Source organism: Thrips palmi, unplaced genomic scaffold, assembly GCF_012932325.1.
Source record: "Thrips palmi isolate BJ-2018 unplaced genomic scaffold, TpBJ-2018v1 HiC_scaffold_5, whole genome shotgun sequence".
Classification (NCBI taxonomy): Eukaryota; Metazoa; Arthropoda; class Insecta; order Thysanoptera; family Thripidae; genus Thrips; species Thrips palmi.
This window is the reverse complement of record NW_023144632.1, coordinates 12,381,009-12,395,916: the sequence shown is the minus strand read 5'-3', so window position 1 is coordinate 12,395,916 and position 14,908 is coordinate 12,381,009. Positions and strand designations below refer to the sequence as shown.

General features: G+C 64.1%; 1 protein-coding gene across 1 annotated transcript; it reads left to right on the top strand.

Annotated features, from left to right (window-relative positions):
• Positions 1 to 6,527: 6,527 nt before the first annotated feature.
• On the top strand, positions 6,528 to 14,114 carry LOC117651179 (glutamate receptor ionotropic, NMDA 2D-like). Its single transcript, XM_034394987.1, has 11 exons — positions 6,528 to 6,598; positions 7,280 to 7,524; positions 7,630 to 7,744; positions 8,176 to 8,359; positions 9,441 to 9,550; positions 11,288 to 11,400; positions 11,494 to 11,617; positions 12,615 to 12,775; positions 12,854 to 13,247; positions 13,324 to 13,494; positions 13,872 to 14,114. Exons 2-11 carry the CDS (start codon positions 7,361 to 7,363, stop codon positions 14,112 to 14,114), a joined length of 1,779 nt encoding a protein of 592 aa, XP_034250878.1. The 5' UTR covers positions 6,528 to 6,598; positions 7,280 to 7,360.
• The last annotated feature ends 794 nt before the right edge of the window (positions 14,115 to 14,908 follow it).

Below are 14,908 nucleotides of genomic sequence, written 5' to 3'. Positions count from 1 at the left end.
GCTGCAGCTCGACGGTGAGTACTGCAGCACGGCGGCGCGGAGCATCCTGGCGGCGGCGGCCAAGCTGCAGCTCGACGGTGAGTACTGCAGCACGGCGGCGCGGAGCATCCTGGCGGCGGCGGCCAAGCTGCAGCTCGACGGTGAGTACTGCAGCACGGCGGCGCGGAGCATCCTGGCGGCGGCGGCCAAGCTGCAGCTCGACGGTGAGTACTGCAGCACGGCGGCGCGGAGCATCCTGGCGGCGGCGGCCAAGCTGCAGCTCGACGGTGAGTACTGCAGCACGGCGGCGCGGAGCATCCTGGCGGCGGCGGCCAAGCTGTGGCTCGACGGCGGAGTACGGCACCACGGCGGCGCGGCCGACGCCCGCGTTTATTTAGTTTCGTCCCCCTTGGTTGTTGTTGGCCGAGTCCGTAACTACCTTCGGAATTCCTAAACTAGTGCGGCTTTTAAAGTTTGTCCCTTTTCCGCGGGCCGCTATGGCCGTCGGGGGAGGCGCGCGGCCGCGTGGCACCGGCCTGCCCAAGGTCCGCCTCGGGGCCGCCGTGTCCAAGGCGCGGCCTTACGCGGCGCCTCCGCGGGGAGGCAATTTGTATCTCCGCCTGTCCCCCCCCCCTTTTTCACGCGGCACACCGAGGGCCATCCGGCGGGCTGCGTGAGTGTGTGCGTGGGTTTGTGCGCGTGCGAACACGCGGCCAACTAGTTGCCCCGTTTCTTTTGTTTAAGCAGTTTTTTGGCACCACCTATCGGCTCGACCTGTCGCTGGCAGCCTGGCAGCCGGTCTAGCGCGCTGCCGCGGCCTAGGCCCTCCCACCCACGTGGGACTGACGCAACGAGTTTCAGCTAGACGAAACTCACCCCCAGGCCGTTCGGGATGTTTTGCGAAACAGAAACCTCAATTGACAGTGTTGCTATGCTGACCAGTCTATTTCACCGCTCCACCGCGAGCCTGCAACAAATTAAAAGCCGCGTTTTTTTGTGTGGCCACTTTGCCATCAACATCCCTCGATCGCTGATCGCCCCCTCTCCCCCTTTGACACTTTGATCAATCATGAACGTGACGCAACGACCGGCGCGAAACGCGGCGCTCTCTCTCACTCCAACACGTTTCAGCCAGCCGTGTTTTCTAAGAGGACAGTCGCGTCTCATCAGAAATGAGCTGCAGAGCGGAGGTAATTCAATTACATCCAGACCGTAAGGAGAGTCGTCAACAAAAACTTTGCCCGTTAAAACTTCGTCAACGCAACCATTTTTTTCGCAAGGAAACCTTGATAAATCTATTTTAAGAGTTATGAATTAGGTTGGGTTTCTTATATGTTGTGTTTTGGCAGGTACCGACTACCTCTGGCTGGCAACTCAAAGCGTCATCGGCAGCTCCATGGAGGCCCCGGACGAGTTCCCTGTCGGCATGCTGGGTGAGTTGGAGAGCTCGGGGCGCGGTGTGCCAGTGATACAGCCCGCGCCACCTGCGCCGCCCAGTGGCCGGCCCCGGGGCAGCCCGGGGCGACGGCGGAGGACGAAGGGTGAAGGACGTACCGGAAGGGGAATGGAGCCATAGGGCCCATGATCGTCGGCATCCATCAACTAGTGCTTTCGGTTCGCTTGGCGCAGGCATCCACTTCCCCACGGACCCCGACGAGCTGCTGAACCAGCTGAACCGAGCGCTGCGCGTGTTCGCCAACGCGCTCGACTTGTTCGTCAAGGATATGGTGGACTCCGGGAAGGACCCCATGCTGCTGATGCCCGGCCACTACCACCCCCGCGACACGCCCCGCCACCCCCTGCTGCCGCACCTGTCTTGCGACGAGGGTGGCGGGGGGGAGACGCGCTGGTCCGGGGGCGAGCTCTTCTACCGGTGAGTGGTGGCGGGCAGGCGAGGCGAGGCGAGGCGGGCTGTCGGCTCCCCTTCCGGGGTAATTCACGATGAGCGCCACGATGCCCACGACGGGGGCCGCCAGCCGCCCCTCACCGCCCTGCCCTCTGTTCGTGCCTCCGCACCTGTCTGAAACGCGGGTACACTGGTGCACGGATTTGCCTGGATTTGCCCCGGCCGGCTGATCCGAAGTATCTATAGGTGCAGCGTTCAAAACGTAAATCATGACCGGCTTGAGGCTCCTCAGGCGCTGGAGCAACTGGCGCCGACGAAAAACCCGTTCGAAATAACTTGTCACTGGATTCAGATCAAGATAGACGGGAAGTTAGTTGATCAGGACATCGCAACGCGGCACGGCAACAAGACGGACAAGCGGCGCCGCGCCCGCTGGACGCTCCGCGACGCTCCGCCGATGAACGGAGCACCGAAGCGGCGCGTGACTTGCGACGACCGAGCCGCGAGTCGATTCCGGCTCAGTGACTCCGAGGAGGAGCTTCGTTCTGTTTCTCTCGCACCCCTGCCTCATGAGTGCGAGAGGGACAGAGCGACAGAGCGCACAGGCAAAAGGCTTTGATGCGCGCCGTGGCTGCCGGGCCAGCCCACCTTTCGGGCCGCTTTTGGTGCCGACGTCCTCGCCCTGGTGGCCATGGCGGCCCTGGCGGCCCTGGTGGTCCCCTATAACAGCAACGCATTCCCCGGCACGGGCCACCACATCCCTTCCCGCACCCACGGCCGCCCCGCCCACGGCACGCCGCCCCGCATGCCGCCCGAGTGCGAGAGAAAGAGGGAGGCCTCCCCCGTCCCTCTCGAAATCAGTCTGCAGGCCGCGGACTAGTTGGCCAAAGAGCTGGCCCTTTCAGCAGAGATCACCAGGTGCCCGCCGCCCCGCTCCGCTCCGCCACGGCACGCCCCGCTCCGCCACGGCACCGCACGGCACGGTGCCCATTGATTCCTGATTCGGCATCCGCCTGGCCTCAAGGACGCATTGAAATGCAGCCCCCCGCGGCCCCCACCCCGCGCCGGAGATTTCCTCGAGCCCCGGCCTGATCCCCCGCTAATCCCCCTTACCTGCAGTCATACGACGCCCGAATCTCGCCCCGCCCCGCTCCGCTCCGCCCCACCCCGCCCTGCCCCGCCCCACCATTGCCTGGCTGGACCACCCTGGCCTGAATATTCAAAGCGCCCCGCGGACGGTGGCGGTGGCGGGGAAAAGACGTTGAACATTGTTCTAGCGAAAAATCGGATTCGTCGAATGATTCCCCGCCGGCTGAAACCAAATGAACTCGGTTTGCCCCCCCCCCCCCCCACCGCCCCCCGCACTTGTGGCATTAAAAATAGTGTCACGGCGTCGGAAACAGTGACGGCTAAATTGGGGCACAAAGCGCGGAGTATTTCAAAACTAGGGTGTCTCCCACTCCTATTCCTTTCACGCCCCCTGGCGGTGCCGCTGAGGTGAGTCATTTGACGGCTGTGGATGATGTGCGGAGCACGCCGGGCGGGGCGGGGCTGCCTGCACGCTGCGTGGGCAATTTTGAACTGCGTAAAAACAAACTTGAGAGAAACGGCAGGCGGAAGATGGCACGGCAGCGGGGCAGAAGGGCAGCGGGGCAGCGGGGTAAAGGGGCAGCGGGTCGGCGGGGCGGCGGGGCAGCGAGGCAGCGGGGTGGCGGGTCAGGGGGCAGCGGGGCCATCAGCAGCAGGATGGCAATCAAAGGCGGAGCGAACGGCCGCGCAAAATGAATTAACCAGACGCTCATCGTGCCGCCCCGCCGCCCCGCCGCCACGCCCACAGCGCTTTGTCCCTACTTTCGCCCCCTCCCCCTTCCCCCATCCCCTCTCACTTCCCGATATAGTGTCATGATCAAAACTCATCCAGTTGCTGGGGTGAGCGGTGCCAACTGAGCTGGTGAACTGTACACCGCGAGATGCTAAAAACACGCAATTAAAACTGACTTGATGAAGCGCCACGGCCGCCACGGCCCGTTCGCCGCGTTTCCTAGTGTTTCCTCCCCGACGGAGCGTCTCGGCCGAGCGAACCGCTGCCGCGCGCTCTGACGCGCACCGACGGCGCCTCGTTTGGATGCGCCGCGGCGCGTGCGGCAGTGGAGGAGGGAGTAGTGCCGTAGTCAAACTAGTTCCGAGTTGTGAAAGAGCCGAGGCGAGGTGCGGGGGCGCGGCACACTGCCCTTTGAGGCGAGGCAGAGTTGAGGCTCCCCGACGACGGCAGGGACACTGCCGCTCTCGGCCCTCGGCGCCCTCGGCCCTCGATGCGACGGAGAGTGGATCTTGGCACGCTTCGCGAGCTTCGCGTGCTTCGCGCCCCGCCGCGCCTCAGACGCGGCCTCAGAGAGTCTCCCCTGAACTGCGCTGGCCTCCCCGCGGCGCAGGCAGGGCAGGCCGCGATCCGCATAGGTTCCCATTCAACACCCCCCCCCCCCCCCCCGTGCACGTGTGTCTGTGTGTGTGTGTGTGTGTGTGAGTGTAGTGTGAGAGAGAGAAAGAGAGAGCGCTTGTTTGCGCGCGGCGCGCCGCCTCTGTGGGCAGAGACTCGTCGGCTCGGCTTGTCATTAAACGTGTTTGGCTGCTTGTGGCCGTGCCATGCCCGGCCGTGGCGCGCCGTGCAACGCCGTGCCGCGCGCCCCTCAGTGGCGCTATTGGATTTAACCCCTCCGACCACCGCTATCGCTGCGACAAAAAGGCGTGAAATTAGTCCCCCGCTCACTGGGCCCTCGCGATGGCGTCGTCGCGCAGGGCGTGGGGGGCGTGGAGGGGGTGGAGGGCGTGCAGGGCGTGGAGGGCGTGGAGGGGGTGGAGGGCGTGCAGGGCGTGCAGGGCGTGGAGGGCGTAGGCCGCTGGCCGCTGGGCTGTCGGGCCAAAGGCGGGCCTGGAGCGCGCAGCACACCCACCTGGGCGTGACGAACGACGGAACGACGCGGCGGTCGCTGTCGTTGACGCCGAGGGCCCAACTTGCTAGTTCGAGGCATCAGCGGGGCGCTGCCTGACTTTGTATAAGGATAACGTCGGACTATCAAAGAGACTCCCCCTCCTCTCTTCCTCCCCGCGTCCGAATGCCGCCGCGGCCCCGAAGCCGGGAGAGGGTGATCCAATTATGAAGGCGCTTCCCGCCGAGTGTCACGCCGCATCATCTCTTCATGTTTCGCCTTTCTTTGTTTTGCGCGCGATCGTGCGGATCGTGCAGGCGGCCGGCCGCGCGGTGTTTACATGGCGCTGTTGCGCTGTATGCGCTGTATCGCGGAGCATCGCGGAGCATCGCGGAGCAGTATGCGAGGCCCTTGGCGTTCGTCTCACCAGTCCCGCAGTCCCCGCCACAGCGACAAACAGGCGATTCCTATTCCGGGCACTCTGGGCGCCCAGGCCCCAGGCCCGCGGGCCTCTGGACGACTAGGCCACGCGCAGCCGCCGATGCTACCGCCTCCGCCGCGACCCGGGTCCGGCAGGCAGTCGGCCGACGCGGTGGACGCAGTGGTGCTGCGCCACGGGCCCACCCCACCCTAAGGTCATATGGAAGATAGGTCTGCGCAACCGAGATGCATGCTGGGAGACCGGGCAGCTAATCCCTCCCGAATCCGTCGCCGGCCGCAGCGGAGGACCGCCTACCTGCCTGCCAGCCTGCCTGCCGGCTTGCCCGGTCTCCCAGCATGCATCTCGGTTGCGCAGACCTATCTTCCATATGACCTTACCCCACCCCACCCCACCCCGCCCCGCCGGCTCTGTGCTCTGGGGCACCGACGCCCAGTGGACTGGAAAACTGCAGGAGCGGAATGTGGGTGACTGCGCCCCGGCGTCCTGCACCAGTCCTAGGACTCCACTTGCAGGCCTGCAGGGCAGCCCGCCTCGGCCGTGTTCTTGCGTCCGTAATTGGGTCGTTCCGAGACTGCCTCTACTCGGCACCCACCTGCTAGTGCACTCGTAAACTTCAAAACGTGTAATTGGCGCCCAATATGCACTTGTAAATGGGCCTTAGAGCAGAGCATTCACTCCCAAGACAGTTAGGTTCGCAGAGTACATCCCCCACCCCCTTTTCCTCCGCCGAAAAGCTGACCCACCCAAACCAGCAGGCCGCAAGCTGAGCGGGATGGAGGGACAAGAGAAGGGGCAGAGAATTCCGCCGACATTCCAGACGCGGTGCCGCGCGGTGCATTGAGGGACACGGGGTGGCTCGTGGCTCCGGGCGGGGCGGCTCTGGCGCAATACTTTCATCATTGCTGGCCGCAATTCCAGTCCGCTCCTCTGGGTTCAATCAACGACGGTACGTTTTCGCTGCGGGCCAATACTGCGCGCCGCGCGCAACACACTCCACGACTGGCTGTGCCATCCCCCCCCCCTCCCTCTCTCTCACTCTCTCCCTCTCTCTCTCTTTCTCTCCTCTCTCCCCCGCACCACAGTGTGTCAAAATGATGACTGCGGCTCGACACGCTCGACACCAGCCCCGTTTTTGTCGTCATCCGAGACGGCTGTACATTAGTACATTAGTTGCTGCTAAGTTTGTTGTTGGCGGTTTTGTTTTGTTTTTCTGGCCGCAGCTTCCTCCGCCAGACCCGCATCGAGCTGGACGGCCCGCACGGCCCGCACGGCCCGCACGGCGGCCGCGGCACGCTGGAGTTCCAGGCCGACGGCACCCTCCGCGCGGCGCAGCTCCAGGTGCTCAACCTGCAGCCGCAGCGCAAGGTGGTCGGAGCGGCCCCCGGGAACCGCCAGTGGACCGAGGTACAGAGTGCAGTGGCGCTGCAGTGTGTCTACAGCCCCATCGATTGGGTCACATGGGCGGCACTTCTCGCTCGCAAAGCGACAAGTTTTCTGTGTCGCCGTGTCCGCCGAAGGCCGCAGAGAGGCTAACAAAGAGTGACGACTCGCCAGATGGGCTCGGGGACGAGGGTTACGTGTATATAATTCCTGTGACCCATCCGTTCCTGGCTGGGTAAATAAACGAAAAGGCTGCCTCGCGACTCACGCCTCGCCAGCAGCCAGCCCAACTGGGGCGTATCAAGGATCCTTTGCAAGGTGCGGCGTATGCTCGAGTAAAATGAACAAAAGTGAAAGGAGCCAGACGGGGGAGGTGACGAAGCGTGGACGAGGCGCCGACGAGGCGGCCGACGAGGCGGCCGACGAGGCGGCCACTTGTTTCTGACAAGCACCGTGTCTCGCGCCGACCAGCTGGTCCCGGGGGTCCTTTTTCGCGCCAAGAAAGGGAGGGGGAAAAGGGGGGAGGCAGACGGGGACATCTCTGCTGACTCGTTGAGGCGGGAATGTGCTCAATAATGTCCTGGCCGTTTGTCTTATGGCCGAGGGCGTCGAGGCGAGGCCGTGGCCGTCCAGGGCCGTCTGTCCCGGCCTCCTCGGCCGGCGTCTGGCGCGCGGTGCGGTGTGTTATAATTCGCTCGCTCGCAGATCGGCACCTGGAGGTCGTGGGAGGAGCTGCTGGCGGGGCTGGGCGGCGGCCTGGACGTGAAGGACATCGTGTGGCCCGGCATGTCGCACACGCCGCCGCAGGGCGTGCCGGAGAAGTTCCACCTGCGCATCGCCTTCCTGGAGGAGCCGCCCTACGTCAACCTGGAGCCGCTGGACCCCGTCACCAACAAGTGCCCGAAGGACACGGCCGTGTACTGCCGCGTGGGCCGCGAGGACAACCCCAGGCAAGCCCACTGCAAGCCCACTGCTCTGCGGAGCTCCGCACTGCCTGCCGAAGCGCGCTTCCTTTTTTCATTCAAATTCCCGCTTCTTTATCTTTTCGTCGACAGCTCCCGCCGCTGCTGTACAGGATTCTGCATAGACCTGCTGCTCAAGTTCGCCGAAGACCTCGGCTTCACCTTCGACCTGTTCCGAGTGGAGGACGGCAAATGGGGCGCGCAGACGGTGAGCACACTGTGAATTGCAACGAACGGCAAACAGCGACAATCAACCACGCGTGGCTTGCCTTGCCAGCCAGCCAGCCTACCGCTCCCCTCCCCTCCCCTCTTGGCTTCGGCACGTGCAGCGTCGATATGGGAGTCATCAAAGCGGAAGGAGATCTGCCGTGGCGCTCCCTCTTGGATCCCCCCACTCACACTCAGACACACACGCACGCACACACACACACAAACACAAACACACACACACACACACACACACACACACACACACACACACACTAACACACACACGCACGCATCCAAACGTCACCCACAGATGCAACAGTGCTGCCACAGAACTTGTCTGCTTGATAGGCAGTGGGTTGAGGGGCTGCGCGGGGCTGTCCGGGGCCGCCATCTCGCCGGGCGTGCATGCGTGCATGTTGCGTGTTGCAGAACGGGCGCTGGAACGGCCTGGTGGCCGCCCTCATCAACCACAACGCCGACCTCGTGATGACGTCCCTCAAGATCAACTACGAGCGCTCGCAGGCCATCGACTTCTCTCTGCCCTTCCTGGACACGGGCATCGCCATCACGGTGGCCAAGCGCACTGGCATCATCTCCCCGACCGCCTTCCTGGGTGGGTGCATGGAGACGCCTGTGGTCTAGCCCTCAATGGTAATGGGCGCGGAAGGCGCCGGCGCGGCAGGCAGTCCCGCCGAGCACGCGTGCGCCGGGGCGGCCTACGCCGCGGTCCGCGGGCGTTACGCGGGCGGCGGCGATGCGACGACGGCCAGTTCACGGTAAAAACGTGGCCCGGTTTCCCCAGAAGGCCTCTGGTAAACATTTATGCGAGTTCCAGGGAGTTCCTGGGAAAACCAGGAACCGTTTTCACCATGTTCGGCTGGAGGCAGCGTGCCCTTCAGCCCTTGAGGTGTTTTGTCGCCGCGAGCACGGTGGGCCTCGCATGAACGAACGACACGGCCCGGCACGGCCTGTCTCGCGCCGCCTATAAAGCCTTCTCCTTTATGTGCGGTAATCCTACCGCCCCGCCCCGCCCCGCCCCGCCGCCGCGAGATGGCGCTGCTCCACGAAGCTCCGCTCGGCGAAGTGCCGGCAGTGCGTTGTTTACCTGGACGCGCTGATGATGCGACCTGGCGACGGTTCATCGCGCACGGCGAGCGCGACAAGCGCGACTAGCGGGGCTTGAAGCTGTCGAAGGCCGCGGCGTGCTTATTATTGAAACAGGCCCACGAGGAACAAAGGGCGTTCGATGAGGCATGCCTTGCAGGATCATGGGACTGGAGGGGGCGGGGGGGAAGGGGCGGACGGCCGCCGGCATCCCTTGGAGCTGCAGACAAGAGGACGTAAACAGCCGCGGTTAGGCCGTCGTCGCGCTCCCCACGCTCTCGACACCGGCACCGCGGCACGGCGGCACCGCAGCTCCGCGTTCCGAGATGCGGGGCCTCGAGATTTCCGCTTCGCGCTTCGCACCGTGCCGTGCCGCGGCCTTTTTCTTTCTGCCTTTTCGCGGAAAGGAATTGGAGGGGCATCTCTGAGCCCACCCACTCCCAACCGAATCCGCATCTGGAAAATAATTCTCCCTTTTCTTCTTCTCCTTCTCCCTTTTTTACTTTTTGCGTTTCGCCTGGGAGCATGATGCGCATCGATTTGCTCCATTCCGTCATTGCATGTGGCCCGGCGGCCGCGTCTGTTTGCAGAGCCATTCGACGGAGACATGTGGATGCTGGTGGCGTTCGGCGCCGTGCACGTCGCCGGCGCGGCCATCTTCCTCTTCGATCGGCTCACTCCGACCGGCTACGACAGAGAGGTGAGTACGGTCGGAGCCCGCCGCCAAGGCCGCCGCCAAGGCCGCCGCCTCGCGAGCCGTGACACACAGTCACTCCCGCCGACTCCCGCGCAGTCTGTCTGTCTCTCTCACACCTGTCCGGGAAGCGCCATGAGTGCGAGAGAGAGAAGCCTCCCGCAGAATCGCCTGCGCTTTCTGCTGGCTTTGCATGCCCCGACCGAGGCCCCGGCGTGCCCAAGGGCTTGCCCTGCTCCTGCGCGCCGCTGTGCCGCGCTGTGCGCCTTGCCTTCCTGCTCCCCGAGCGTTCGGCTCGGCTCGTCGCGGCTCGTCCTGTTCGGCCTGCCGTGTGCCCATTTGCAGGTTCGCCGCCTCGCCTTCCTTTTCGTCCAATTTCGCAGCCTCCGTCGAGAGGACGGGCCACTCTGCGCGCCGCGCCTAGGTAAGGGTGGATGTAAAGAGGGGGGGGGGGGTGTCTGCCCGTCTCTGCCAATCCTCTGAACGAGGCGTGCTGTCACTGTCCGTGGAGGGAGACAGAGACAGGCCGCTTCGCTGCTTCGCTCCTCACCTTGCACCTCGCCAAGTGCTGGGGCGTGTTTAGCGGTAACCAAGACACCTTTGTGCACTTCGCCTCCTTGCCGCCACGGCTGTCGGCGAGTCAATCGGTCGTTAGCGACCGGGGCACTGCCGCACTGGCGGTGCACCACCAAATGGCCAAATCGCGCTGCCCTCTGATTCCCTTGCTGCCTGTCTCGGCCTGCCTCGGCCTGTCTGGGTTGTCTGCAGCCTCCGCCATCCGCCCCGCCAGCCCCCTGGCCTCGCCACGTCGCCGCCGCCCCACCTGTGCCTGGGCGGCCTGGGCCTTGGCCGCGAGCCTGCCGAGTCTCGTCGTTCTTTCGACTGATTCCGAGGGTCGCCGTCGTCGCTCTGTCTCTCTCGCACTCGTGGGGCGTCCCGTATAGGTGCGAGAGAGACAGAGCGACGAAGGCGGCCCTCGAAATCAGTCGACTGGCTGTCTGGCGCACTCACGGGCCGCCCCGTAGCGAGCGGTGCGAGAGGGATGGAGACGGAGCGACGAAACGACTCAGTCTTCGACATCGCTCGGCTGATCGGGATGCTGATCGCGCTGCCGCCCCGGTCCGGGACGTCCGGGAGGGGCGCGCCAGAGACGCAGGTGTCGCCGCCTGCCCACCTGTGCGACCCGGGAGGGCCAGGGAAGGCTTGGAGCGCGACGCGTAATAATGACGTGGCCGCCATTGGTTCTTCTCTCTCTCTCTCTCTCTCTCTCTCTCTCTCTCTCTCTCTCTCTCTCTCTCTCTCTCTCAGTGTGTGTGTGTGTGTGTGTGTTAAGGGGGAGGCAGCGACCCCACACCGGTTGCCGGGGGGAAACCTCGGGCTGAGCGGCTTTGGGAGACACTGACATGCGAACAAGCTATTTAGTCACCCCTCGGAGTCGCACAATGGGCCTGTCGGGGTGCGGTGGGCTTGAGTAACTCGGGGTAACTCCGAGCTTGGTCCTGTTCGCGAAGACACCTAAAACGAACGTCCCCGCGACCCGGCCCGCACCCCGCATCATTAGCTGACACTAATTGTGCGCCGGCCGAGGCGGCCGAGGCGGCCTAGGCGGGCACCGACGGCGCGACAGAAGGGCGTGGAGGGGGAGGGGGTGCGGGACGTGTCATTTTGCGACGGGCTGCTCGTCGATCTGGCGGCTGAGTGACGACGGCGTGCTGCGATGCTGCTTGTTCTACTGTCCCGCAGCTCGGCGCGCCCAGGGAGCACCGCGTGTCGCTGTGCCGCACCCTGTGGCTGGTCTGGGCCGTGCTGTTCCAGGCCGCCGTCAACGTGGACTGCCCGCGAGGGTACGCTGCCAGGTACAATGCCTCTGCGTACGCGTGTTTGATGTCTGATAGCGTCAAGTTTTACCCCGACAGCAACGATAACGATTGACGACGCTGCTCTCCCAGGTTCGTGGCCAACGTGTGGGCGATGTTCGCACTCATCTTCCTGGCCATCTACACCGCCAACCTGGCAGCCTTCATGATCACCCGGGAGGAGTTCCACGACCTCTCAGGGATAAACGACACCAAGGTAGGGTGATGACCAACGCGCCCGCCGCCGTGTCGCCTCCGTAGAGTTGGCTGCGGCCCGCGGGACTTCCGCGTCGAAAGGGAGGGGGATTGCCACGCCGCCGCGCCTCGGATTGCAGGACCTGCTTTCGTATTCATACCCGCATGCTTGGCGGGTAAGCGCGCCCTCGCCGACCCTCGCCCGCCTTTGGCTCTCGGGAGCAACAGGTAGGCGGGGTGGGGAGGAGCCGAGGAAAGGAGCAAGGTGCAGAGACTGAGGACGGCGGCACCGCAGCCCTACGCGGACCCAGGGCGGCCCGCGCCACGGCTTTACTCTGCTCTGCTTTACTCTGCGGATTACCACAAGAATTAAGGGTGACTCAGCTGCACCCACTTTGTCACTTTACAAATAGTTCGTCAAAATGATAATGTGTTTGGACATTCGTGACAGCGTTCCAGCCGTTTGCATAGATTGCTATCCTAAACGACCCATTCGCAAGTTTTGAAAATCATTCGTCAACATCTAAATGGAAGCCGAGGGCGGGGCGAGACGCGCCCCGTTCCGTCCCGCGATCGTGCCGTCTTTGGAGCCACTCGCGGCTGAAGGCTCGCAGCACCGACCCGCTGGCTTCCGCTCTGGATAATGTATGTTCGTGGCCCCGTTTGTAACTGTTGATGATGATGATGGATCGCCGTCGAGCGCGGCGGGCGGGGTGGCAGCGGGAGAGGAGAGCTTTACCAAGTCACCCCCCGCTAAGGCCGTGCCGTGGCCGTGCCGTCCTCCTCTCCAACCCCCGCGGCACGCTGATGTCTCTTTGACCTCAATGAACGGCATTGCTCTTGTTTCGGGCCACACACCTGGCTGCGCGTGACGCGTCGCTAACGAATGCTGTCAGGCGACACGCGGGGCGGGGCGTTGAGGGAAGGGGGAAGGGAGAGGCAATCATTCAATTTCCGTTCGCCTGTGAGCTGCTGCCAAAAAATGTGTTTTGATTGGTGATTGGCGTGCCTTCCGACAGCTCAACAACCCCTTCACGGTGAAGCCCCCCTTCCGCTTCGGCACCATCCCCCACGGCAACACCGACGTCGTGCTGCGCCGCAACTTCCCCCAAATGCACTCGTACATGCGTCAGCACAACCGCAGCTCCGTGGCGGACGGCATCAAGGCCGTCAAGGACGGGTGGGTACTCTTCACTCTGAGGCCTCGTCGAGGGCCTAGTCTCCCTTTTCGAGAGTGTGACGTGGAGGCGCTGTCTAGGCTGCTGGATGCGTTCGTGTACGACGCCACGGTGCTGGACTACCTGGCGGGCCAGGACGAGGACTGCGTACTCGTCACGGTGGGGTCGTGGTTCGCCATGACGGGCTACGGCGTTGGCTTCCCCCGCAACTCCAAGTTCCGGAAGCTCATCAACCGCATGCTCATGGAGTACCGCGAGAACGGCGACCTGGAGCGGCTGCGGCGCTACTGGTTCGCCGGCTCCTGCAACCCCAACCGCAAGGAGAACAAGAACCGGTCCGAGCCCCTGGCCCTGGAGCAGTTCTTCAGCACGTTTCTGCTGCTCATCCTGGGCATGGCCCTCGCGGGCCTGCTCGTGTTCGGCGAACACCTCTACCTCCAGTACGCTCTCAAGCGGCAGCAGCGCCTGGGGCTGGTGAGTACTAACACACAGTTTCGAGTAGTGCCAACTAACAGAGTTCATGGTTTCTTCATTGACCCGTGTGCCGCAGTACGTCAGCCCCCGCCACCAGCTGTCCCACCAGGTGCACCCCGAAGTGCGGCGGCGCGCAGCTCTAGCCCAACTGCAGGACATGAACGAAAGGCAGTCGGCGCCGGCCCCGCCTGGCCCGCCACCCAGGGCCGACACCTTCATGGCGCGCTGCTGTGCGCTTTTCAGCACGGTGAGAACTGCCGCACCGTCAACATCGTGTCACTGAGACAGCAGGTCATGGTTTATTTTGCCATGTTGTCATCTGTCCCCGGCAGAGTGTGGGCCGCTTGCTGATGGGCGACCCGCCGGGGACGCCGCGCCGCCTGCTGGGGCCTCCGCGGGGCCGGGGACACGCCATGCCGCACGACCCGGCGGTGTGCGCGGCCGTCCACGGACACCTGCAGGTGAGGCTGGGGCTGATTGCTTTCGGTGGAAACTTGGGATGCGAGTGTCCCTGTCTAAAGTTTCCCGTCGAGGGCGAATTACAGCCGAATCCTTAAAGCCGGCGCGGCGCGCGCTGCGCGATTGAGAACAAAGTTGGCACTTCCCTTTTTCTTCCTTGTGCAGGAGGCGCTGGAGGTGACGCGCGCCCGCGTCGCCAAACTGGAGCGCATGCTGGAGCGGTACGCGCGCGACCGCGAGCGCCAGGCCCAACGCCAGGCCTCGCAGAGCACCACCAGCGTGGCCACCATCGCGAGCAGGGCTAGCGTCTCGGCTAGCGTGGTGCACGGGCCGTGCTGGTCTCCCGAAGGCTCACCCGTCCGGCTGCCCTACAGGTCCTCAATAAGACTGCCCCTGGTGTTCACATGATTCGCATGCTTGGCATGCTCGAGGCTCCTGGCCGCTGACGCTTCCTCTTTTGTTGGCAGTCGGCGCTGCGCGAGGGGCGGGGGGTCGCCCGGACGCCCGCTCGCCAGCGCTCCCTGCTCTGCCACCAGCTGCCCCTCGGCTAGCCCCGCGCCCCGCTTCGCGGACCAGCCGACACCGGGGCCCAGTGGGGCCAGGGCTCGCGCCCCGCTGCGCCAGGCGCAGGCTGCGCACACTGCGCACCCCGCGTACTCCGAGCACATCGGCCTCCACTACGCCCTCCGGCGACACGAGGCGCCCGAATCACCCTCCCCGCCGTCGTTCGAGACAGTGCTGTGAACTCATCTTCAATTCAGTGGCATGCGTACCCGGCGCACATCCGCGCCGCGGGGCTCAGAGACGAAGCCCAGCGAGGGGCCACTCGGCAGGCGTCACCACGATTATGCTCTCGCATGATTGTGGACAAAGACTGCAGCATGGAAATACAACCAGCGCTCGCACGCTCATGGCGCCTGTCCGGCGCCCGTCCCGCGCGACGCGTTAGGCCCCACAGCTCAACAAGGGAGCGCCCTTGTCCACGTGATTGCGTGCGTTCGAATCAGTGACGGGTGGAGATTTGTTGCTCAGATTATGGACAACTGCCATTAAGTCGAGTGCACCCTGCACCGTTCGTGGGGGTATACCATTTAAGCGTTTCGCTCATGCTATTTGCTCGAAACAAGATTTACTTTTAAGGATTCGGAACACTTCTGTTACACAAGGCCCTCTAATGATTTATCAGCTAAATGAACTGCACA